Source organism: Anser cygnoides, chromosome 3 (genome assembly GCF_040182565.1).
Source record: "Anser cygnoides isolate HZ-2024a breed goose chromosome 3, Taihu_goose_T2T_genome, whole genome shotgun sequence".
In the NCBI taxonomy this organism is placed as follows: Eukaryota; Metazoa; Chordata; class Aves; order Anseriformes; family Anatidae; genus Anser; species Anser cygnoides.
The window spans coordinates 106,612,718-106,636,939 of NC_089875.1; the positions used below are offsets into that span (position 1 = coordinate 106,612,718).

Here is a 24,222-nt window from a genome sequence, read left to right on the forward strand (position 1 = left end):
TACAAATGCAGCCCAGCAGGGGTGAATTTCCAACATTTTTACACGGCAAGACTCCTGCCGAGGATCCCAAATACGTGTCTCTCTTCATGGCCTTGACCAGCAGGTGGTGTCAAGCTCTCAAGGTGACAACCACAAAGAAAACTAGCACAGAAATAAAAGTTAACCACAGGGCGACTGCGTGGTTCACGACAGAGAAGTAAGTTTGGTGAGGAAACAGTCATTGCTGCTGCTCTTCAGGCACAGGAAGGACTACGTGCCGCAACAACGCGTTGCATTTGGGGGAGGGTTTTAAGCAGAATTGTTTTCTTCCTTTTTAAACCTGATCAGACACTGTGCACAACTCTCCCTGTGAAAAGAGCCCGTGCGCACCTACTGCTTCATCCCAGCTTTGTGACTCCTGCTGGGAAGACGTCAAACTCAGTCTCCTTTGTCAGCCAAGACAGGGCTCCAGCTTGGAGACTGAGCAACAAATGCAAATAGCGTGGCAACTGCTAAGAGCTCTTTGTCAACATCCCTCTAACACAAAGCTCCACTGTCTTTTTCTTTTTCTAGCTTCTTGACAGCTTCTGTGCCAAGTTTTAGCCCACACACCAATTATGAATTCCATTTATAATCAGGCTACAGCGACGCACAGCTGAGAAATCAGCAGAAGGGAAAGATGTCCAACTGCAAAAACTTGGGAGCTGCAAACGCAGGCACTGCTCCGGTATCTTTACAAGCGAAACAAATCTCACGTTCAGGCCTTTGTGTCTTCACTGTCTCATTAGCTATGAAAAAATCCAGAGAGCATCAATTTACATTAGTATTAGTACTAATAAGCCTATTTCTTGTCCTGTTTGAGAATAATTTTTTGTTTTAAGCAAAATACATTTACATTAATCTTTGGATATCAAAATCCTGTTTGTAGTTGGATAACTGCGTCTTCTATTAGACACTGGCCACATTTCCCCATCCCTGTTCTCAGTGAATTCAGCCTTCAGTTGCAGTCAGCCCCGACTCCTCTTGTCAACAAGGACAAAAAAAATGATAAGGGATCTGTGACCTAGATCCTTGTCCCCTGGGACCTGACTCAATCTGAGAGCCAGCAGCTTGCTTCTGACAGCACAGAGGCTTGTCACAATCCCAGAAAACTCATCACCAGCAAACACGTACGTACTCCAAACGTTCACTCTCCGCAGAGGAGGACACTCTCTTACCTTTGTGAGGATGGTTTTCCCATAGTTCTTGGTGCTGGTTAAGCCACTGTTCAGATAGATGTCTTTCTTTGCAATCTGACTGTAATAAGCTAGAGAGGTGAGAAAGAAACAAATCAAATTGACAAGCGTTTTTCTCGGTTTCCATTTTTTGTTGGTTATTTTTTTTTTCCTTTTTCTTTCTTGGAAGTGGATGTGGGACTATTCCTTGTTTGGCAAAATGAACAGCTTTATTGTTCTCACAGACTCACCAGTCAGCCTCTTGCCAGTTTTTTTTTTTTTTTTTTTCAGTGGGAGTTCTTTAAAGCACAGCACAAACAGCTCATGTATTGCAGTACAGGGGATAATACAAGAAATTTCCAAGACAACAGCATCTGCCATTCCAGAACTGTTGCAAGATGCACCCAAAGTGGAACTTGGTCTAGCCAGGCTGTGGTGGCTTTAACAAAGCTTGTTCAATCCAGATAGCCTCGTGACTTTTCTTCCCTCCCTTCTTTTTCTAGCTCCAGCCAAGAAATTGGCCATCTATTCTATCCAAAAGAGCCACCAGAGACTATGCAAATAACATGTCATGATCCCTGAAAGCTAGAAGAGGATTAAATACAAGTAACAAAAAGTAGCTTTCTACCCACAATTGGAAAGGAAGAAAAGAAAGTCTTGCCTTTAGGACAAATGCCACCGTGGCTGTTAGGTCTGGGAGAGCCAACATAAGCCAGTCCAAGCGTTCCCATATCAAAATCTTGATACGTGAAAAGATGAGCAAGGCACACGTGAGCTGCTTTCTCCGCAATATCAAAGCTAAATTGCTTTAAAGGAAAAAAAAAAGGCAAATCTCTGTAAAACTCTTTCTGGTACATATTAGATATCTATAAGCATGAACATTTATCTAATGACCCAGGCACCTTCTAAATCTGGTTAAGTTAGGAAAAAGCAGCTGTTGCCTGTCCTACAAATGTGAAGAAAGTTAAAATGAATGCCCAAGTACACTGTATGCATTTCTTTACGTAACTTGTCTATTCATTTCCCCTTTTTCACACAGAGGGGAAAACCAACTACACTCATTTGATGAAGGTCACAAGGCAGTGTCAGGGCCAGGTGTCCCAGGACTGCCTTTTTTGACTCAAGCAACATATTAATTCCAGTTGGCGTGTGCTCCATAACCATACAAAGAACCCCCTTACCATGGGCTACAGGGCACATCTGCTAGTTTGACTTTGTGCAATATCTGTACAGCAGACAAAGGAACTAACAGAGTTTCATCCATTACTACAGAACAGCTGCGTGAGTAGTTCTCTGTAAGGGCCAATTTATTAATGGTTACTACCTACCTCTAGCAGCATTTTCACATCCCAGGCATCCTTCTTATCATCGGGGTAACTCTTTGCCATGTTGTAATGCTTTTGTCCGGGTTGCACGTGATTTGGTTCATTGTGGATGATAATCTACATTTCCAAAAGGGTGACAAAACAACACTGAAAAACTGTGGTCACTTTTATGACTACAGAAAAGTTTTCAATGCAACTCTAAATATCTCAATAGATCTGCAAGCAGAAAAAAACAGATTCAGCACGCTCCCAATATTAAGTTTTCAGCCTCTGCTAATTAAGATACACTGACTAGATCTTAAGCAACTACACCTGCCATTTTAGAATAACAAAAGTTGTCACTGAGATATTGTGCTTTGAGATGCACGTTAAATCAAAATCAACACAAAAACAAATAAACTGTAACAAATACAACCAGGATTTACATCATTTACTTCTAGTGTAAATAAGCCCAAACCACCACAGAGTTCTAGTTAACCAAAACATATTTTAAAGGATTGCTACTTTCCTGGTAGCCTAGATTTAGTGCATCACGTTGCTTTCCCTCTCCAATCCCCCCCCCAACTGTCACTCCTTCCTTGTTCCTGGAGAGCCTTGTCCAGAAAAAGGGCAGCTAGCTTGTACCGTGAGAGTCCCCGTGTGCCACATTACAGTTCTTGCAGAACTTAAAGCAGATGGAGTCATTTTTAATGCAGGTTGCCAAATATCTATGTGCTAGCTTACAGGAGCCATCATATAAATTGAAGCCACTACATCCTCTACATCCAGCTGTATACCATCTTCTACGCTATCATGATATTACGATGTCTAAGTGCAGTCAATAAAGCTCTTCAAGCAGGATTTGTGGTTTTTCATCTGTGTTTGAGGCACACTCAGGCTTTATAAGCTAAGCACTAGCCAAAGACAAAAACATTAAGTATACGCCTAAAGAATATGTCTAAGAGAAACAAAAACTGCTCATATTCAGGAAAAAGGCACCTCTGAATTGAAATTACGTATAGAAAGATGCTCCTTGAGAACTCCCATCTCAAAAGCTGCAAGGAACTAGAAACGGACGTGCTGTGTCAAATCATCAACACCAGCAAAAAGAAAACCACTTTTGGATGCAGTTAATAATGTAAGATTTGGTTATTTTAGCTCTAATCCAGATAACAAAAATCAGAAACCCTAACATTTAAAATATGTTCTTATGCTTTCAATTGGAAACCCTTTGCATAGCTCAGTGAATACCTACCTGCTCTATCTGTATGCCATAGCCTTTGAAGGCCCCATTGTCCCAGGAAGTATTTCGATAGATGTCATCGACTCTGTCTATTAATTCAATCTGCGTAGGAAAGAAAAACAAGTTATTTAGTTCTGAGCTTTTGTGTATTTAAGTTCAAGGCACTCAGAGAAGCTGCAACATATTTATCTAGAAAACACTCACTTCAAATTAAAATTGAACCTCATAAAAGACAACAGACGTATTCACTGATCCAAAACCAACAGTGCTTGGATCCAGGGAGTATTATCAAATATCCCTGAAAATTTTCCATCGTAAAAAAGCAGTACAAACTTTGCTACTTATCACTTTCATCTGTGTAGTGGAAGAGATAATATTAAGAACAAGACATCTTGGGACACTTTGTCCATATAGTAGTTTTCCAAGTTTCTTTGAGGGGAAGGGCAGAGGGAACTGTTTTTACTGCTTTGTTTTAGCACTACATTTAACTGACCCCAAGGCCTGCTTCCCTCTCCCAGGCAGTAAACTATGATTTTTCCTCATTATGGTTCAAGTACAAGGTTCCAGAAAGTCTCTCGTCAGTGTTCACAATCAATACCTCCCTTTTCGAGCTGCTCTCGTCTTCTTAAAAAGAACCTTCTCCTAAATATAGACCATCAAAATTGCTCAGAATGAAAAATGACATTCACAGACACTCAGTAACAGCTTGCACTTGGTTTTTCCAATCACTGTCTTGTTTACAGCACACATCAACCCAGAGAACACAACGGTAGGTTAGCCTGGAAGAATCATATGTCAGATGCTGAGATAATCACATCTCTGAAAACAGATGAATTAAGGCTCTGTTACCTGGGGAATGTAAACATTTCTGGGGACAGAAAGGTCAAAAAGCCAGCAAAGATGGAACAGAGTGATTAGCATGTCAAAAACTCAGGCTCAGAAAGAGGCTCTTGAGAAAGAACAGATCTCAAGAGTGGTTTCACTTGTTTTCATCTCCAGTCCCAAAACCCACACTCTATTTCTGCTGTGGGGCTGTAGGCAGGTGTTCTATTTCATAACCCCACTTCCAACCAAACTAGTTGTCTACTGAGCCTATTTCTAATTTTATTGATCTGGACAGAGAATCCTGGAAGTTGTTAAAGTAGTATACGAGTTGTTTTTGCCTCCCATGTGAAATTTAAACATGTTTGGACCATTTATACCAAAATTCAAAGTCTAGGAGATTGTAGAACTCTGACTGAAAAAAACAATTAATTTTGGGGAGAAAATAGGATAGCTTCAAGTAGTATGCAAAGGGAAGGGATTTGAAACTTAAACACTATTTAACTACACTATCACTACTACAGAATATTTTAAAGCATGAATTTGCACTTCCCAAGATAAAAAACACACAAGCGTGATGTAAATACATATGCTGTAGAAAAGCAGTACAAGCAGTACGCTGTTATAACCACTGAATCATATTTTTCCCCATTTATTCCAACAAATCGTAACAGGGTATATTTACTTACCAAATAGTTTATAGTGGTACTCTCTTCCCCCCGGCCCATGTACTTGAAGAAACGATGATCTGCCACTACCAACATCTTGCACGTGTTTTTGGAGCTCTCTGGTATGGCTCTTTTCTTCCGGTAGACGCTTGCTAATGTGAGTGTTTAAATACAAATAAACATTCAATGAGCTGTCTGTGGCCACGTCTATTACCCACATTTAAGACCTGAACACAAGTCTGGATGGGTTTTGGTTGTTTTATTTTGGGGGAAGGAGGGGAGGGCACAACTCTTAAGTTTTGTCTTCATAACAGTCCTCAAACTTGTTGTAAGGAGAGGAATGTATAGTAAGGAAATTGAGTTATTCAATAGATTTACCTACAGAGTTTTTATGGTCGTCACCTCAGTCCTAACTCTCTTGCTCCTGTCCCCAGTCATTATCCCCATCCCTGCTGATGCAGTAGGAAACAGGAAGGATGGATTCACAGCTCTCAAAAACTCATCATAGCTCAAGCTGGATTCTTGGAGTGGCCACAGATACCAAACAGCTCCCAGGGCACAGAAGAATAAAGTTGTTTGAACATTCCCCTTAAAAAGCCTACCTACACTAGTGACAAGTTTCCTCCTTTCATCATTTTGGGCTTAGTTGGACGTGGGGCAGGGAAGAGGGCATGAAAACAAGTGCTGCTTTTTTCCTCCAGTGACTTAAAAGAGTTAAACTAGAAGGGACAACACAGATTATTGCCTAGGTTGTGATCTTACTTGCCTACACAAACAGAATTCAAGCTTTCAAAGGTTCTGCTCTCGCATGGTACAGATGCTCACCTTCATTTTGCTTGCTATCTTCCAGTCCTTTTGGCAGCAGCTCTTCTTCGTTCAGTTTTAAATAACCACACACTTTGGGGGATTGCAATCGTGAGAAATCTTTAATATCTTCAGATCTGTAGACCAGCAGTCTTTCATCTTGCTCGTTATCTATAAATCTCCACAGTGGCTGACAGCACAAGAGCAACAGAAATGCAGGTAGTTAGGAACGCAGTGAACGTAAAGACTGAGAAAAATACATATATATATGCACAGCCAAATCTCCACAGCTTTATGTGTACACATACACACATAAATTGGACTATAACTATTTAGTGCCTATAAATACGTTTAGCAACAAAAGTACACTCGCAAGAAAGTCAGCTGAATTCAGCCGTTTATGCTACACGGGCATCCAAAGACCTAAGGACGTCTTAACAGAGCAGCAGCAGCCATCTGATAAAGCCGTAGAAGAGAATTTTTCATTCCCTCCAGAATAAAAGCAATCTGAGGAGGCATCTCAACCTCCTCTGTTCCCTCCAGTGCAGTATTAAGACTGGCACAGCTCAGGAGGAGTTATCTGGAACACGCCAACAAATGTGCTGACTGGAGGCACGAGTTAGCTTCTAAGATAACAGATGATACGTAAGTGTGCACCACAACGCCATCGGAGCAGACTCTTCAACACTCCTAAGTCACTTATAAGTGAGCGAAAATTTCTCAAAAAGTCAAAGAAAAGCTCAAAATCCCAATATAAGCAGCTAACTGGATAGCAGTTGCATACTGAACATCGTTTGTTTCTAGTGCCACATCCCTATTACTATCTCTAAGTAACATCTACAGCACCAGCACCAAGCACAGCCCACCCAGAGGCAGTTCTCTGGGGAAGGCCAAGCAACCCAGACTCCAAGACTCCCTTGGCTTTAGGCAGTGCCCTCTGAACTCCAGACAACTGTTTCTTTGTGATAGTTAACCGTAACTTTCAGTTCACAGCAATAAGGTCCTGAAACGCACAGGCTGTGCCAGGCCAGCAGCCATACACATCTGTGGTATAAAACTGAGGGCAAATGCCCCATACCCTAGGGTAAGGCAGGATGGCATTAAGGATTTATATGAAGGCCCAGCGTTTCCAAACAGTGAGAGCCGTGAAGTAAAGGAAGGCAACAATGGTGCATCTTTGTCCACCTGTTGGGAACGGTCTCTGGCACCTACTGACTCTGACCACACATAGGCATGATCTCAGGTTGGTTAGGGGCCAAAGCTGACCCTGTGTGTTGGGTGTATGTGGCAAGGTTTTTGTTAGCAGGGGGCTGCAGGGGTGGCTTCTGTGAGAAGAATCCAGCAGCTGCCCCATGTTAGATAAAGGCCAGTTTCAAAGGCCAGTGGAGAGGAGCCCACGCAGGAGCAGGGGGTCTGGGGGGAGCTGCTGCCCGTGGGGGACCCGTGCTGGAGCCGTTTGCTCCTGGGGGATGGACCCCGTGGTACGGAGCCGTGTGGGAGCAGTTCTTGAAGAGCTGCTGCCTGTGGGCAGCCCCTGCAGGCTCAGTTCGGGAAGGACGGCATCCCGTGGGAGGGACCCCACGTGGAGCAGGGGCAGAGAGTGACCGTGAAGGAGCGGCGGAGATGAAGCGTCAGGGACTGACCACAGCCCCCATTCCCTGTTCCCCTGTGCTGCCTGGGGGAGGAGGTAGAAGAAGGTGGATGAGGGGAAGGTATTTTCAGCTTGTTTTCTTTGTTACTCACTTCCCTAGCTTGTTAGTAATTGGCAACTAATTATATTAATCTCCCTACGCAGACTCTTTTTTGACTGTCACGGTAATTGTTGAGTGATCTCCCTGCCCTTATCTCAACCCTTGAGCCCTTTCCATTGGATTTTCTCCCCCTTCCCCTTTGAGGAGGAGTGAGAGAGCGGCTGTGGTGGAGCTCAGCTGCCCAGCTGGGCAGAACCACCATGCCCAGGGCCGCTAACAGCCAGGCAGCACGGGCAAGCTGTGGCCTCAACGCCGCTGCCTACCTTTACTTAGCTGTTCAGACATAGCCGTAGCCATGGCAGAGTAAGGAGCTGTACTGGAAACTGAGACACGCTTACGTTATTCTTGGACCACAAACACTAAAACTGCTTTCAATCACAAGCAGCTTCTACAAGCTCTCAATGCAAAGCACAAGTAGAGTGGTTTGGGTATTCCAGTCACATTTTTATACGAGCAGGGCTGGGTTTCTCAGGCTTACCTATAATTCTGAATGTCTTCTGGTTTGGAGAGGATTGCAATACCCATATAACACTTAGCCATAATTACTGTTATTGAGCCATTCTAATACAGCTTGTGTCTGGGAATAAACTGCTCTGAACAAGTCATTAGGATAGTCTTTAATTTATTTATTGAATTCTTTTTTAAACCAATAGTTTAAAATAACACAATGAAAATGGGGGAAAAAAGAAATAAGGGGGCAAGAAAAAAAACCACATTTTTTTTAAACAAAGCTCAAAGAATGGGAAAAAATCCAATACCTAGCAAAGTCAAAATTTTGGAAAGCTCAAACCTCAACTCTGCTCCAAAGGCTGCATTGTTTATTATTCTAAAGAACATGATCACCACTAATTACTAATGTTATCCATTCCTGTTTCTAAAAGACCTATCTCCTTCCAGATATATCTAAAATATGCAAATGTCACAGGATGGCACTCACTAATAAAATTCAGCACAAAGTCAAATGGGTTTCACATTTTTCTGCCACCTCCCTATTCACCACAAAACAAACACCACCCACCAAGCCTATATTGAGCCACAGAGGTGTCACTGTGACTAGCTAGAAACACCCACAGGAGAAAGAGCTGATTGTCTGAATACTGCTTTCAACAGTAAGGCATACCTCAATATTGTATTCTTCTCCATCAGTATTGATCCTTACTGTAAAGTCTTCATCCCCAATATGTGCCACAACCTTGGAATTATGCTCCCCTTTAAAGATTAAAAAAATAAATCAGCTCCATTTGCATGCATTCCTACAAAGACACCAATTTTTGGTTGTTGGTTTTGGTTTGGAATTTTTTTTTTTAATATTTCAAGCCAAATTAACCTCCTCAGTCTCTGGAGGACACTATGCTGAGCAGTTTGAAAAACAAAAAAGGGAACCAGCACTCTCTCTTCAACCTTAACCTCCCAGTGGTCATAAGCATTAAGTCTTGGATTTAACTGATAATTTTCAGGTAGCGTTGTGATGGCTCTGAGGATTAATAAAAAGACACAGAATATTTCTGCCAACACAAGCAGCTTGGATCCCACCACTATCAGACAGCAATTTCACAGCGTCAGCCTGCATTCCAGTCGAAGAGACTTTCACCACATCACAAGGGTGACAAACATCAAAACAACTTAGCGGAAGTATTAATGGTAGACTAAAGTGGATCAAGACACCCCTTCTTTTCAGAAGAGAATCCCATTTATCCCATCATAACCTCCAAAGAATCCCATTAAAGTAGTTTAATATAACAATCTGGGCAACACTGCATCGCCACTACCTGGGTTTTGCATTCTGCGACAAGAAGTATTTAAACCCCCAAATTCCAGATGGAATTAAAAGCACCATTATCATCTTCAAAAATTAAAAATAAAATCACAAGCTGCTGCGTGGGCAAATTTATCTTCACACTCTGCCAAACTAAACAGAAGAGCCCAATCTTAGGAGCTTGGTGCAATAGCTTAAAAACAAAAGAAAGCAAAGCAACAACAAAAAAACACCGTCAAAAAAACACCACCAGAAAAAACGGAGTGGCATGAGAATAAGAATAAACTCTACTTATTCATCCTAACCATATTTGATGAAAATGAATGCAATATACCATTTGCTTTGGCCAAGAGCCCAGCTGTGCATTCTCAGCAGTGACACACAGCCTAGTCCATACTAACCAACAACGTGTCCAGTGAAAAAGTCTTGCCATTGAACACGGTACTCCTTTTCCTTGCCTTCGCCATCCACAATTAATGCTTGAAATTTTTCTGAAAAGTGTTCAGCAGTTGCAGTTAAGTATAATTTAAAGTGCCTGTAAAAGAATTTACTTCCATTTATTTTTAAGCAAACTATACACACGAGAAACAGAAACAGCTTCCTTTTTACTGAAGGTCCAAAAGAAGTTAGAAAGCATTAACTGTGATAAGCAAACTACAAAAACATGTACTATGTAATTCATAACTGTAAATTGTTAGTACTTTATAGAGGATTTTTAAAGTGTGTTAAAGATGTTAAATTAAAAACATCCACAGGAGTCGTGGTTTGCTCATGATGCACCTTCTCGATACGCATTCAAGCGAAACCAGACACTGCTAACGTATCTGACCTAAAGGAAATCAGGCCAGGGAATCTGTTCACCTGTTTTAAGTTAAATTATCTTAAAGCTCTTGTTTTCGAAAAGAATATAGTCAGAAACCATAAGCAGAAATCTGAACTCTGTAGATTTTTGTGTGTCCCAAAAACACTGGTTATTGCAGAGTGAAGACCTACTCAGGAAAGGATGCACATTGGCTCTTGCCTTCCGTGGTCTGTGGGTCAATGATTTTTGGTTTGTCCCTCTATAATTATTCTGTAATCATCACTGGCAGTATTGCAAACTATTTGGTGCAGTGGAACCTCACCATGAAGGCAGGGTGTACGAGGCAGGGCAAGACAGGGGCAGCCAGACAACATCTGATCCTGTTAACCTTTTATAATTGCTACTTAAAAACTACCCCCCAGCAGTTAGAGACAAAAAACCATAAATACAACTTGCAGGACAGTTGTAGTTGTAGGGGACAGCTGGAGGAAGGCACATGAGAACAAAGTAGGCAAAAGATGTCAGTGGAACAAAACCGACCTACGCTTGTTAACACAAAATATTCTTCTCACCTCCCTCCCCCATTTCAAATTCACAGTTTCAGCACTCAGATACCTGTAAGGGACTTGTATGAGACTGAATAGCACCTCTAAAACTTTCATGCCTGCTTTCTTTACCATACTTCTCCCCCAGTGCTTATAATTCCCATCTTGTTAAAGAGGTAGGGTTCTCATCAAATGCAGAATTTACACATGGTAGGAGCAGGATTAAACCTCTGGGTGGGAGGAGTATCTCTCGGGCAACGTGACACACACCCTCCCCAAATTGAAGGCAATAGATTTTCAAGAACCAGAGGACAGTCAAACATGACAGCGTTGCCAAGATGAGGTAAAAGTGGAATCCATCCCAATAAGTGGAAATAATCTACACGAAACTAAACCTAAGAGAAAGACCCAAGAACAACAACAAAAAAAACTAAGAACAAAGCAAGAGAAGTCTTAGATGAATGCCATTTCTACAAACAGAGCGATACAATGGAGCCTGACAGATTTTTGTGTGTCCTCTGAGTCTCTCTGAAGTCACTCACATAGCCATGCAGTTCAGTAACTTAAAAAGAACTGGCCAGTCATGGCAGAAAACACAGTAACTATGTCTGAGTTTGGAATTGTGTCTCATTCATCGCCAACCGAAGGAAAATATTAGGCTATTTCATTGCTGATGATTTAATTACCTTTGCAGGGCTGAAAAACTCAAGAGCCTCTCTACGTGTGTCTCGGGCTGGAGGTCTCTCTTCCTCAGCGAGTGTTGCTGGATGCTGGACTGAGAAAGGATATCATAGTCTGAGAGCATGGATTCAACTGTGTCTGGAAAAACAACAGAGAAAGCTTTATAATTTTGAGAAGCTCTTTCACAAATGCACACATAAAACGACAACATCGAGCCTCCTGTAGCAGGATCACAGTTTGCTCTAATTTTAGGAAAACCACTGTACATTTCTGTAACGATGCATTTTGTGCAGGCAAGTAGAAATCACAGCATGAAACAAGACGTGATCAGAGATGGAGAAACAAAAATTATTTCACATCTTACAGCAGTTTTAGAGCAACTAAGCCATCGTTTTTACTGCTACGGCTGCGCAGAGCTCACGCCCTCCCTGGCTGCCTCCTGGAAACCAAGCCGGGGAAGACATTTCCCATTGCTCTGGGATGAACAGCTTTCCCACTTTGCCTGCTGCTCCCCACAATCATTTAAAATAATTTAACTGAGGAAACTTCTACCAAGTTCACCGCAGGTCAGGACTGCGGTTATTGCCTTTCTGTCCAACAGCAGCCAGAAAATGGAGGGCTGCATACCTTAATTCATCAGAAATAACCAGCCAGGCACCTCATGCAAGGCATCGCCATGCTCCCCAGCTTCTTACCATCATAGAACACTCCTCCGATTTCCCTCCTCAGAACATGAAAACCTCTTCAGAGACTGACTTACACCACCCAGCCACGTAACCTCATGCATTTTATTACAATTTAAAGACAGCAACACCGCTGCTGAGCGTCACGACTAACGAGCTGAGTTTTACTGGCTTGTGTGCAACACGTCAAGGCTGTCAACTTGAAACCCAGACCGATACGACCCCTGAAATAATTCCTTTTTAGTTTTGAAAACCTGACACTCATTACCATCACTTAACCCCAAATCAGAGAATATTGAAGCTGGCAGGAACCTAGAGGCCAAAGGAGCTTTTAGGAACGGGAGTACCACTGAAGTCCTGGCCAGTGCAAGCATCTCGCTTCGTATTTCACGAGGAGGACGGCGGGGAGAACGAACCATCAGCGTGTGCATGTACGCTGCAAGGGGGGAGCTGAACCGAAAAAAAAGAAGCTCCTCACACCCTTCTCAGCCCTGCACTGGGCCACACCAGCACAGGCACATCCTTCCCAGCCACCAGCCTGCTGACAGCTAGGCGAGACATCTGCGCTTTCTTGCCCCAGAAGCCACAAGGCAGCAGTTCCCAGGCTGCTCCAGAGCGAGCCGCCCCTCCCCTGCCGTTTAGCAACACAGGAAGGGCAGCGTGGTTGCAATTTCCTGATTTCTGTTTACAACCCTTGCAGGTCGAGAGCACCTGCAATAGATTACGGAGCTTTTGGGATTATATGCAAAAGCAAGTTTCCACCACCTTCCTCTGCGGCGTTGTTTTTCCATCCTACGTGCCCGGCTGCTGCGTGCCAGGTGCCTTCAGCGCCTGCTCGCTGCTTCACTACAGGGAGAAAATACCTTAAGAAATAAAAAAGCAAGTATCTGTTTTCTTTAAAAAGCCCATTATATCTCATTGGTATGACACCTTCTCTCAACCACATCCACTTGGGAGGAGGGTAGGGACAGGCAAGGAGAACGAATTACAAACAAACCTCATTAAACTGTCTAGTCCTCGACTCTTTTTAATTAAATGTGAGATTCTTTCCACACGCCCAGAGAAAGCAGACCCCTCAATTAGAGCCAACGCTGATACACGGGATGCCAAACGTTGGCTCACGACACATTTGAGGTATGTGGGCCATGAAGCAAGAGAGGTGTGGTCCCACCGCTGCGCTGCGCGGGGACTCGCACGGGGACTCGCCAAGCTCAAGGTCTGCCCGAGAGGCACAACCCCAGCTGCAAAACACGACGACTTGCGCTGCTTTCCACCCCTGTATGCAAAGCACAGCCCCAAAGCGGGGGAAAGTCATGCCAAAAAAGCAAGAGGCAGCTGCCGTTACGGCCAGACAGAACGGCTTGTGTCTCGGTTTTGTGGCAGGAGCCCTGAGAAGCCTGCTAAAGAAATCAGGTTCTTTATTTGCTGGGCAAAGGGAACTTCAGAAGTCCCGCTCCGCCCCAGCGCACACACATACCCGCCTGGAAAGGGAAATGCCTTCCAGAGAGACGGCAAACGGGGTAAGAACAAGAGCTAGGGAGCTGGTGGAGATGAGTAAGAGTTCTCTCAAAGCAAGAGACGCAGCACGGGACACTCCTAGTTCCTGTAACACCGAAACAAGAAAGCACTTGTTAACGTTTCCTCTTACCCTTCCGAAATTTGTTTGCTTTTCATTTTACTTGCGACATATAATTAGCTTCTAGGACATGCTGCTGCTAGACACAAACCTGCGAACTGATTCGGGTATCAGACAGACGTGGAAACAATCTGTTTGTAACACGCCCGAACCCAAGTTTTTCTGTTAAGTTTCCGTACTGTGAAAATGAATCCGTGCTCATGGCTTATTAAACATGAAAGATGAAGCGTCTTCGTTTCAAACAAAATGCAGAACTGTGCAGAGGCCAGCTGCACGGCAGTCTGTGGAGGGCAGCCACAGCAATCACATAGCTGAGTACTTTTTATTCAAGTGTAATAATCTGTCTGGCATTCCTTCTTCATTATCTTCACCGTGGTCCAAGAGTCCTCCCCTATGGGCTGCAACAGCACCGAGCTGACTCAGGTTTTCCCAAACCACTTTCCTGCAGTTCCTTCCCTTCCGTCCCCTCCTAGATTGCTGCATTCCTCTCTTTTTGGAGAAGGACACCTTAATTTCATCCTGATAACCCCAATGCTTATTCATTTTTTATTATTATTTTGTGGTAGTCAGCCTTCAGTTTATGGTATCTTCTCTCCTGGGGAGAACCCCCCAAAATACCCACCGAAGGCACTCAGGTTTGTAAGAGAAACTGGGAAAGAACTCGGTGACACAGACGATAATCCCAAATCCTCAGGAACAAACCCACAACAGCAGATTCCCCCGCTTGTAACCTTGAACTCACCAGTTTTTTCCCTCCTTTTCTTTCACTTCATTTTAAGGCTAAATAAAAGTCCACTACCCCCAGGCTTTGCAATTTAACACAGGAAAGTATCTTTTAAGGAAATTATGGGCCAACGCGCATTGCATCAGACTCCTCCACCAGCAAAGAGCTCAAGAATGTGCTGGGCAACAGCTTAGTGGAGCTGGAAGCCACCGCGTATTTGTTAAAGAAGAGGAGGTTTCTCTCCAAGTGTTCTGCTACCAATTCAAACACCAATGGCATCTTCCTCCGACCACCCTGGCTTTCAGAAGCAGAACAGTAAATTCCCATGATCTCATGCCCAGGCCGCTGCCCTGAAAGCAGCAAGTAAATGTGGCAAGTCAGCCATTTCAGAAGCATTCTTCTGAATTGCACTATTCGTTCAAAGGTTAAGCTTTTTGAGAAACATCAAGTTTTAAAGCAGAAGATGTGATTAATATTCTAAAAATCCTCCTCACAGTTATCTGATGATAGAAAATACCTCTGGTTAAAATGCAAGATCCAACAGTATTTTAAGATGTTACCTTCAGGAATTAGAAGTGACCACAAGATTATCAGAGGAGTCTGGAGGACTGATTAATGGATATTGCTTCTCCAGCCATCCCAAAAGGAATAAAACCAGAAATAAATCTGGTGTGGAAAGGCAGAGGGATGGGAAGATAAGCCTAGAGAGAGTAGTCCTGGAACGAGCACAGCAAGCACACTCAGGGAGGATTTTGCTGTGTGACTTACATCAGTGGCACCTCCAAGCCTGAAACAAAGGCTCGAGCCTGTATTTTGTGCCACCTGACTGACTTCTAACCGGTATCAAGCACTCAAAAGCTGGTCAGCAGCTCACGAATAACTCTTCTGATTCAGCTGGGCAGTGGCTGAATGGCCGAAGGGCTCCACATCCTTCGTTAAACCATCCAGTGCCATTCTTCTTTGTACCCAGAAGCATGCGAATTAAAGCACAGTAACCAAACAGCCACCTCAGCTCTAACACACAGCCTAATCCGGACCAAAAAACGCAGCCTGGAGTCTTTCCAACCTGAACCATCTGAGCTGAAACAAGCCTCCACCCCAGGTGGAAGAGCTGCCCTCGTGCTTGTGGTGACAGCGGGTCACTGCTGGCCACGCAGGAGGCTGCTTAGCACGAGCCTCATCCGTCAGGAGGTGATGCTGTCATGCCTAGATGTCTACAGCTGCCTTCTCTTAGCAGTTTACTCTGCTTTCAGGGAACTGTTAATGAAGAGGACACGATGAGGAGATCCAGCTGGGGGAAGCTGTTCTGTAACCGTCCATTACAGGCACTGCTACATCTTCCTCCGGTACATCTGGTACGGAGCCATTGCCGGAGACAAAAAGTGAACTGAAGCACCCTCATCCCACGCGTGTTCCCCACGGTTGGGAGAAATCACCTTTACTTGTTTCCAGCACAGTGCCTGCTGTTCTGCTCGCGACATGTATGCGAGCAGGAGAACGCGTGTGAGAAGCAGGTTCGGCGCAGGAGCTCGCTGTGCCTCAGCCTGCTCCTCAAACACAGCACGACGGAGGCTCACGCTCTGCTTAGACACATTTCTAGACAAACTTGTGAGACCCGGCCAGCCACATCGGCACCGCCGAACGGTTCAAAAGGCATGCTTCTGAATCGACCCCAGCTGCAGCGAACTTGCTAAACCACATCAGAAAACGAAGTGCCTGCCTTCAGTTAGTCACCGGCGTGGCGCAGACGAAGCCTCGGGGTACGGTTACGCAGACGTGGTGCTGGGAGGGAAGGCAGGCATGCGGCAGGCTTACCAGCCACCAGCTACCCTACGGTGTGCTCTGCCTGCAGTTTAAAACCCCCTCGCACGCCTGACACTCACAGAAGGGCCCCAGCGATGGATGCTATGGAAAAGCCAGCAACCTACAACCACCCCCTCTAGCTCATCTCGGGACAGCCTTACTCACTTTATATTGCCTCAAAGCTTTTTCCCTACAGTAAAATATTGATACTGCCAGTATAGATCCGTAAGTGTGCAAATTTTATTTAGCAGAAGCCACACAGATCATGAAACCGCTGTTTCTGGTTATTCTGAATACAGCTGAATACCCCTGATGGCTTCTACGTGTTACCTCAAACACTACCAACCTTGACGTTGTCTCTTCACTGAGCACATCTTAACTGGGGACCAGCGAGGAACAGCATTTACTGTTTGATCTGCTCGATTTAATAACTCAATCTGTCTTATCTGTGAAAGCAGAGAGTACTTTTTGGAGAAAAAAAAAGAAAAGCAATATACCGCTCAAATATTGACATTATAAAAATAAGGAAGCCCCCCGAACTAACGTCCTCACACTCAAAGTGAAACAAGGGCAATACAGCTGTCCCGTCTTAAACCGGAACAGCATCACGTGACGTGATGCTCAAAAAAAAAAAAATCGCAAAAAATCGCACTGCTTTCATATATCCTGCAGACAAGAACAGCCAAGTCACAGGATGCAGCCTTCTCTGGAAAGAGATCATTTGTCTGCCTCTCCCAAAACTGTCTCACTACTGAGCTTAGCCACTCCACGCCACAAAATCCTGACGCTTCCCAAAAAAAAAAGAGTTTGAGCGGAGCTGATTCTAGGCAGAGACTAGTTACTGTCTGGGCTACCCTGGTGAGACCAACCCACTTCTCCCTGCCTGGCTGCATTTCTTCTCCTTTGGGATATGACCTGGCATTCGCTCAGATGGGGCCTTCCAAAATTCAAGGCCCATCGCTAGTACTGAGGGGCAGAGCTTGGCAGCTTCAGCAACAATCTGAAAGATGAAACATGAAATCAGGGACTGCAAGGGATGCCACGTACTTGTTCCACGCTGCCTTCACTGGGGATCAAAACTGAGGAGGTCGCTGCTATGGGTACCTCTCTGCAGAACAGACCTGCCTTCTCCTCTCACCCCCCAGTCCATGAGCGACGTAGGTTAAAAATGCAAGTTTCAAGGAGAAAAAACAACAACAACAAATAGTGCACATTAAGAGCAGCATGGGAGGACAAGGAAGGATATTGTGAACAGAGATTCGGGCACGAATCACACAAATACGGGCTAAAAAGCGGACAAGCTGCAGGCTGACAGGCAGCATGGTCACACATATCTGCGAGGATGCCAGTCACCAGAAAGACCATCAGAACCACTGGTGTTGAAAGGACTGCAGGAAATCCCCCAAATGAGCAAGTTGCACATGAATCCTGTAAGGATGGCTTGGATGCCACGCACGGCAGGATGCACTGCTCTCTGCCATGTGTAATAAAAGGTTACCCAAGAGCCAGGCTACTTTAAGAAAGGACGTCCCTTGATCAATCTGGGAAAGGGGCAAACTCCTGCAGGTTATAAAAAAATCTGGTGGGGCAAAAAAAAAAAAAAATAATTAAATCAACCTGTTTACAGCAGATGTTAAATATAGACTTCTATCTCAGATATAAATCTCTACCGACTATTAGATGGATAATTAAATCCTGGTGTAACTTTAAGAGCTCATTCGGGAGAACTCTGTGCTGAGCTGGCTGGCCGCGTGCCCCTGCTCGGCCCTTCTAACCTCAGAGCAGAAAGCCGTGCTGGGGCTTTTGCACAAACAAAAAATTCCCAAGCAGTAAAAGGGTGAAATTGAGATGAGTCACTGCTGCTATCAGCCACTGAAGTTGTCAGTTTTTACTCTGGAAGAAAAGAACAAGCATACAAAGAGAAAACAGAACAAAAAACTTGAATGCAAAGAAGTATTTTACTTCTTCACAGAATGGCTCAGGTTGGAAGGAACCTTAAAGATCACATCTTTCCAACCCCCTGCCATGGGCAGGGACACCTACCACCAGACCAGGCTGCCCAAAGCCCCATCCAGCCTGGCCTTGAACACCTCCAGGGATGGGGCATCCACAGCTTCTCTGGGCAGCCTGTGCCTCACCACCCTCTGAGTAAAGAATTTCTTCCTTACAACTAATCTAATATTAAATACCCCTACAGAAATGTCTGCCACTGCACAGCACAAAAATCACCCTGACAACTCACACTCAGCATGGCAGGCTACGTCTGTATCAAGCATTTGCCGCTTGCACTAGAGACAAGGTGAACAGGAGACTGTATTTTTATTACTTAGCCTGTAGTGCTGCCTGTGGAAACCACTGCATCTATAAATACCTGCTGCGATTCTGAAATAATCCCACAGCATCCTGGGCTGGCATCACACGCTGCAACACCCTGTTATTTGGCTTCGTGTTCTCGGACTCTCCTCCATGTGGTGCACTGAGATACACACCTGAACTTCAGCTTTGGGAGACAAACCGCTAAACTGGCTCGATCCGAAACAGCTGTCTTGCTTGAAAGGATATTAAAATAGGGTAAGAAACGGGAACAGACATGGCAGACCATGGTAGCGAAATTAGTTATGTTACTTGCCCCTTACTTAAGTCTTGCCGCAGTCTCTATAGCACGGACTTCAGTCCAGAAGGACAAAGTTTAATCCCACATAAGGATTTTGTCACTAATTACCTCACTGCACACTCTTGACACTGAGGTAAACTTCCAGCCCGTTAAGTCCCTTACAGATGGTTATATTCCAGGCTTTTAGGACTTCCTGTGTTTTGGCACACTAACAGTGATGTGTAATTTAAAACTGACTGTGAATGATTTTACACTACCTCCTGTATCACTCAGCTTCCCCAGTCGGTTCAGGAACACCCACTGCCATTTGTTTTTTTCACTCAACAACTTGTAAATTGTCGTCCACGATACATCATGTCCATGATGCGTGATGTCCATCGTCCATGATACATCACTCAGGTTGGTACTGAACCATTTCTAACGGGCTGCTACTTTAGCTGATGCAGTTTATTTTCAGTTCTGTCTGGTATTTCAGCAGTCTGGAGAGAAAAACGATCCAAGCAGAAGTTATCTGCCTCTGGTTTTATTATTGGTCTTTTCTCTATTGCAGAAGTGAGTGGTTCAAAGACCGTTACCTGCCCCAGATAGTAACAGCTGTATTTCTTTCAGTTCCCTGCCTAGCTTGTGATTAAAAGATTTCATTTAAAACAAGTAACGTTAGATTAATGCAGATTTTTATATATAGTAAGACCATATGCTGGGCAATCCCAGACACACGCTGGGTAGTGGCAGCTCACTAGTAACACCACCTTGCTGTAAAACAGACTCGAGCAGTTCAGACGGATGCATTCGGCAACACTGAAGCTGGGTACTTGCATCGCTGTTCCTTTCAAGTCCATTAAGCCCTGTTATCATACCGATGTCTGAGCTCCAACAAGCAGCATAAATATTTAATAGTTATAAAAGGTTATTTCCAGAGATAAAGGACAACTGAGAGGGGAAAAATTAAGATACGCAACATTAATTTTTCAAAGGCAAAACTATAATAAGTCATTGTATTGACTAGTAGAGGATCTCAGAATACCACGAGTTGGAAGAGACCCATGAGAATCATTGAGTCCAACTCCTGGGTCCACACAGGACCACCCCAAAATCAGAAGTGACCAACATCTTTTCATCTACTTACACTATTCTTTGTCAAATTCCGTTTTTCCCTATCCTTTGTCCTTGCTGAAAAAGTATGAACTTTCAAAGAGATAGGCAAGAAAGTTCTTAACTATAAGATGACAATCCTTGAAACTTCATTAAAGAGACCACTTGTCAGAAATCTGAATTATTTCAGTACAGAAAACAACCTCTGCGATTAAACAGAACAAATCAGAAGATATGTTAGAAGATATTTTAGAAGACTGAGCTGTGTATAAGATTAGGAAGACAGAACTCCAGCAAAAGATAAACATAAAAACACAGTAAAGTAGGAGAAAACATTTCAAAGAGCAGCTTGTCAAAGACATAAAGCTAATACTGGCAGTAGCTTTTATTATAATGAAAAGAAACAACCCAGAGAAATATTCAAAGGGGCCTGTAAAACAACTAAGCTGCAAAGATGACCCCAAGAACAGATGCTAAAGGCCAGTACCAAAAGAATAATTCACCTTTGCATTCACCACAGAGGAGACTAAGGTTCCCCAAAAGCTTGTCATGACATGATGAATCTAAAGAACTGCCTCCAGTTAAAGACTCAAGAAAAGGGGCTTTAGAACAAACCAGTAAAATTACCAGTAAGTCAACAGAACACGAATGTATTAACCCAAGAGTTATAAAGCACCGAAAAGATGAAACTGGTCAACTACTAATCCTGGCAGGCAAGTACGGTGCCACCGGTCTTGCTCCTGGTGGACTGAAAGGTGTAAGAGCAGCACCAATTTCCAAAACCATTCCAGGTACCACGTAGGGGCAAAATATGCTCACCTTCCCTGACAAACTGGTAATAAGAACAGCAAACTGTGAATTACTCAACTTGTGGCTGAATAAGATCCTAGGGAACAGTCTATGCTACCTCTTTATGGAATTAGTGCCTATTTAGTAGCTTTCTGAAAGGATGAAATGTGTGGATAAGTGTAACACTATTAATCAAGCATGCCCAGATTTTTAACAAATTTTAGACAAGCTCTCTCACAAAATGCTTCTATAGATTCAATTTACTGAATGAGAGAACAACAAAATCCTTCAAGAAAACCAGGGTGGAGTAAGTGTGAAATAACGCACGAGAAAAAAAAAATCATCACTGTATTTGTGACAAGCATTTCAGCATGGTTGTCACCACTCAGAAAAAAATATCTTGGAGTGACTATTCAACAAGAAGAGAGACCAGAAAATTACTCAGAAAGAAAACAAAACCAAAAGCATTCATCACTATGCTTCATCACTACAAATCCACAGCACCTTTGTATCACAAATACTACCTACTGTCCTAGTCATAGATCTCAAATAAATAAAAACCCAGTACAAACAGAAGGTGCATACACAAAGGTAACAAAGGCCAGTTAAGTCATGAACTTTTTCCCCATGCTAAGAATTATTACGTAGACCGAGATTTTCCCACTTGAAAGAAGAGTGTGAAGGAAACAAATAGTTGTGTTCCATATTCACCATTGCTGGCAACAGAAACCACAGAAATAGACAATGTTCAGAAACAAACGGAAGAAAGGAGTTTCTTCTCCACGCATTACTTGATAACATTGGCAAGCTCTTAGTCCAGACACGGTGGTATGGAGGCCACATCTACAAAAGGCATCAGATAAAGCTCACAAGTTCATAGCAAATGGGTCCCTTAGAAGGCATGAAATCTGATGGCTCAAGATGCAAGCTCTGCTTGAAGAAATCCCTAGACCTGCTTGAAGTTGAAGGGATATGCTGTATTTGTTTTGTTTCTGTTACACTTCCTGGAACATCCACTGCTTCCTACCCCCCTACCTGCTTCCTGCAGTGACTAATCGCTGTGGCCTGAACAGAACAAAAAGTCAACCTGAGGTGTGGGAGAGTGGGACAGAGGTACAGCCTGGATGACTGACACAGTGTCTGTCAAAGAGAGTTAAACAAAGAGAGGGGACTTGAAGCAGTCACTGTGGGCAGCACCACCTGGAGACATCCAACCAACTGGGTAACAAGCAACTGCTGCCTCTCACAAACTCATCTGCCATTTCAGAGAGAGACTTTTGCTCATCAGACCGAAGTTTGCAACTTAAAGTAAATGTTTAGGTGCAAAACTAAGGTTACAGAAGTAAAACAGTCTTCCTACGTCCAGCTTTCTGGAAGTCACATGCAGCTCCAATAGCTTCAGGCTCTCTCTGCAACAGCGACTCTTCAAACCAGAGCTACAAAGAGCAGTTTACATGATCATCCTGCTCTAGCGTAATGCAGACTCCTGCAAGGAAAATTCTTTAGCAGACCACCAGCGTGAAGATAACACTGTCATCACCTCCCCAAAGAGGCTGACAGGTCCCAACCACCACACATCAGTGTCACCTTCAGCTATGGAGTAGTGCAGCCAGCAGGACCAGGGAGGTGATCGTCCCCTTGTACTCTGCTCTGGTGAGACCACACCTCCAGTGCTGGGTTCACTTTTGGGCGCCTCACTAGAAGAAGGACATCAAGGCTCTGGAATGTGTCCAGAGGAGGGCTACGGAGCTGGTGAAGGGCCTGGGACACAAGTCCTGTGAGCAGCAGCTGAGGGAGCTGGGGTTGTTTAGTCTGGAGAAGAGGAGGCTCAGGGGAGACCTTGTTGCGCTCTGCAACTACCTGAAAGGAAGGTGTGGGGAGCTGGGGGCCAGCCTCTTCTCACAGACAACTAGTGATAGAACTAGAGGGAAACGAGGAGACATTTCTTCTCAGAAAGAGCAGTCAGGCATTGGGACGGGTTGCCCAGGGAGGTGGTGGAGTCATCGTCCCTGGTGGTGTTCAAGGAGAGGTTGGACGTGGTGCTTGGGGACGTGGCTTAGTGGTGACATTGGTGGTAGGGGGACGGTTGGACCTGGTGATCTTGGAGGGCTTTTTCTGCCTTAATGACTCCACGTTGGGAAAGGAATCACGATGAGGTGGGACTGACAAGGCTTACACGGTCCCACAAAAGATGGCTCTGCAGGCACCACCAACCCCCCGCTGGAAGCAAGCGTGCCTCGCCCACCGCCCCCCGGCAGCCCCCACCCCACAGCCCCTTCCCTTCTCCCTCCCCCCCCGACCCCCACGGTCCCGCCCCGCACCTTACCGTAGCGCTGCCTCTGCGGCGGGCGCCCCAGCGCCTGCAGCTCGCCCGGCCCCCCCAGCAGCAGCAGCAGGGCAGGGAGCAGCCACAGCCGGAGCCTCATGGCTCCCTGCCTCCCTCCCTTCGCATCCAGCCCTGCCCGTCCTTCCTCGCGGCCCCCTCACGCCGCGCCGGGCCCCGCCGCCATCCTGGGCCCGCACCCGGAAGCGCGGCCGCCCGCGCGCAGCATTGTGGGGCGGGCGGCGCCGCCATCTTAGGCGGCGGGGCGGGGAGAGGGGAGGGAGGCGGGAGCACGCTCGTTCCCTCACAAATGTCTAATACCTCCTGCATCGGCTCGTAGGAGATAGTAGTAGCGCTCCTTGGTGAACCTGAAGGGCCTTCCTAGTTTTGTGTGTAACTGAGGGCTGTTTGTGGTGCTCGCCACCGCAATGGTTCTGTGGGTTGCATATTTGCAAACAGCACCTGTGTAATAAAGGTGTATGAGAGTGGTGTGTGGGTTATAGCTATGCTGTGGTGTGCCAGTTAATGTTGGCCTGATTTTCTGTTTTCAGATGCTGATGATGTACTTGGCAGAAATGAAGAAAAATATCACCTACCCTGATTCTTGCCACACTAGTTAGTTAACCTGAAACACTTAGATATGGCATGTAATTACTCTTTTTTTTTTTCATAAGGAGAAGCATACTGCTTAAAACAAGAGTGTTTGTCTCCTGTTTTTGTTTGTTTGTTTTTGTCTCTAGTGATGGGAAGATAAACAGCTGGTGAAGCCTTTTGGGAGTATGCTTGGAGTTTACAACAATTTGCATCTGTTGACTCCCTAAATCAGAGGCAGCGTCTAGCTTGGCAGCTCTCAATGTATATATCCTTCAGAAATTTGTCCGGCTGACTGTGCTACATGTACGATTGCAGTACACGTAACGTCCTGCAGCAGGGTGTTCCGCAGTGTAGTCAATGTAGGAAGAATCACTTTCTTTGCTTTCAACCTGACA

The 24,222-nt window shown here is 44.6% G+C and overlaps 1 protein-coding gene across 3 annotated transcripts in view; it reads right to left on the minus strand.

Annotated features, from left to right (window-relative positions):
* The window catches only part of ADAM17 (ADAM metallopeptidase domain 17), a 34,070-nt gene extending 10,620 nt beyond the window's left edge, over positions 1–23,450 (minus strand). Inside the window, exons 1-10 of one of the 3 annotated variants that reach the window (XM_066994913.1) lie at positions 23,237–23,450; positions 11,575–11,707; positions 9,943–10,076; positions 8,906–8,994; positions 6,056–6,224; positions 5,252–5,382; positions 3,753–3,842; positions 2,522–2,635; positions 1,855–1,999; positions 1,197–1,285 (exon numbers count right to left, since the gene is read on the minus strand). In XM_066994913.1, coding sequence (XP_066851014.1) covers positions 1,197–1,285; positions 1,855–1,999; positions 2,522–2,635; positions 3,753–3,842; positions 5,252–5,382; positions 6,056–6,224; positions 8,906–8,994; positions 9,943–10,076; positions 11,575–11,707; positions 23,237–23,336 — 1,194 coding nt within the window. In that variant the 5' untranslated portion in view covers positions 23,337–23,450. Of the gene's footprint in view, positions 1–1,196; positions 1,286–1,854; positions 2,000–2,521; positions 2,636–3,752; positions 3,843–5,251; positions 5,383–6,055; positions 6,225–8,905; positions 8,995–9,942; positions 10,077–11,574; positions 11,708–13,017; positions 13,214–18,786; positions 18,949–23,236 lie in introns of those variants that run through there. The other 2 variants (XM_066994915.1, XM_066994912.1) reach the window with 2 other exon arrangements.
* Positions 23,451–24,222: the final 772 nt, after the last annotated feature.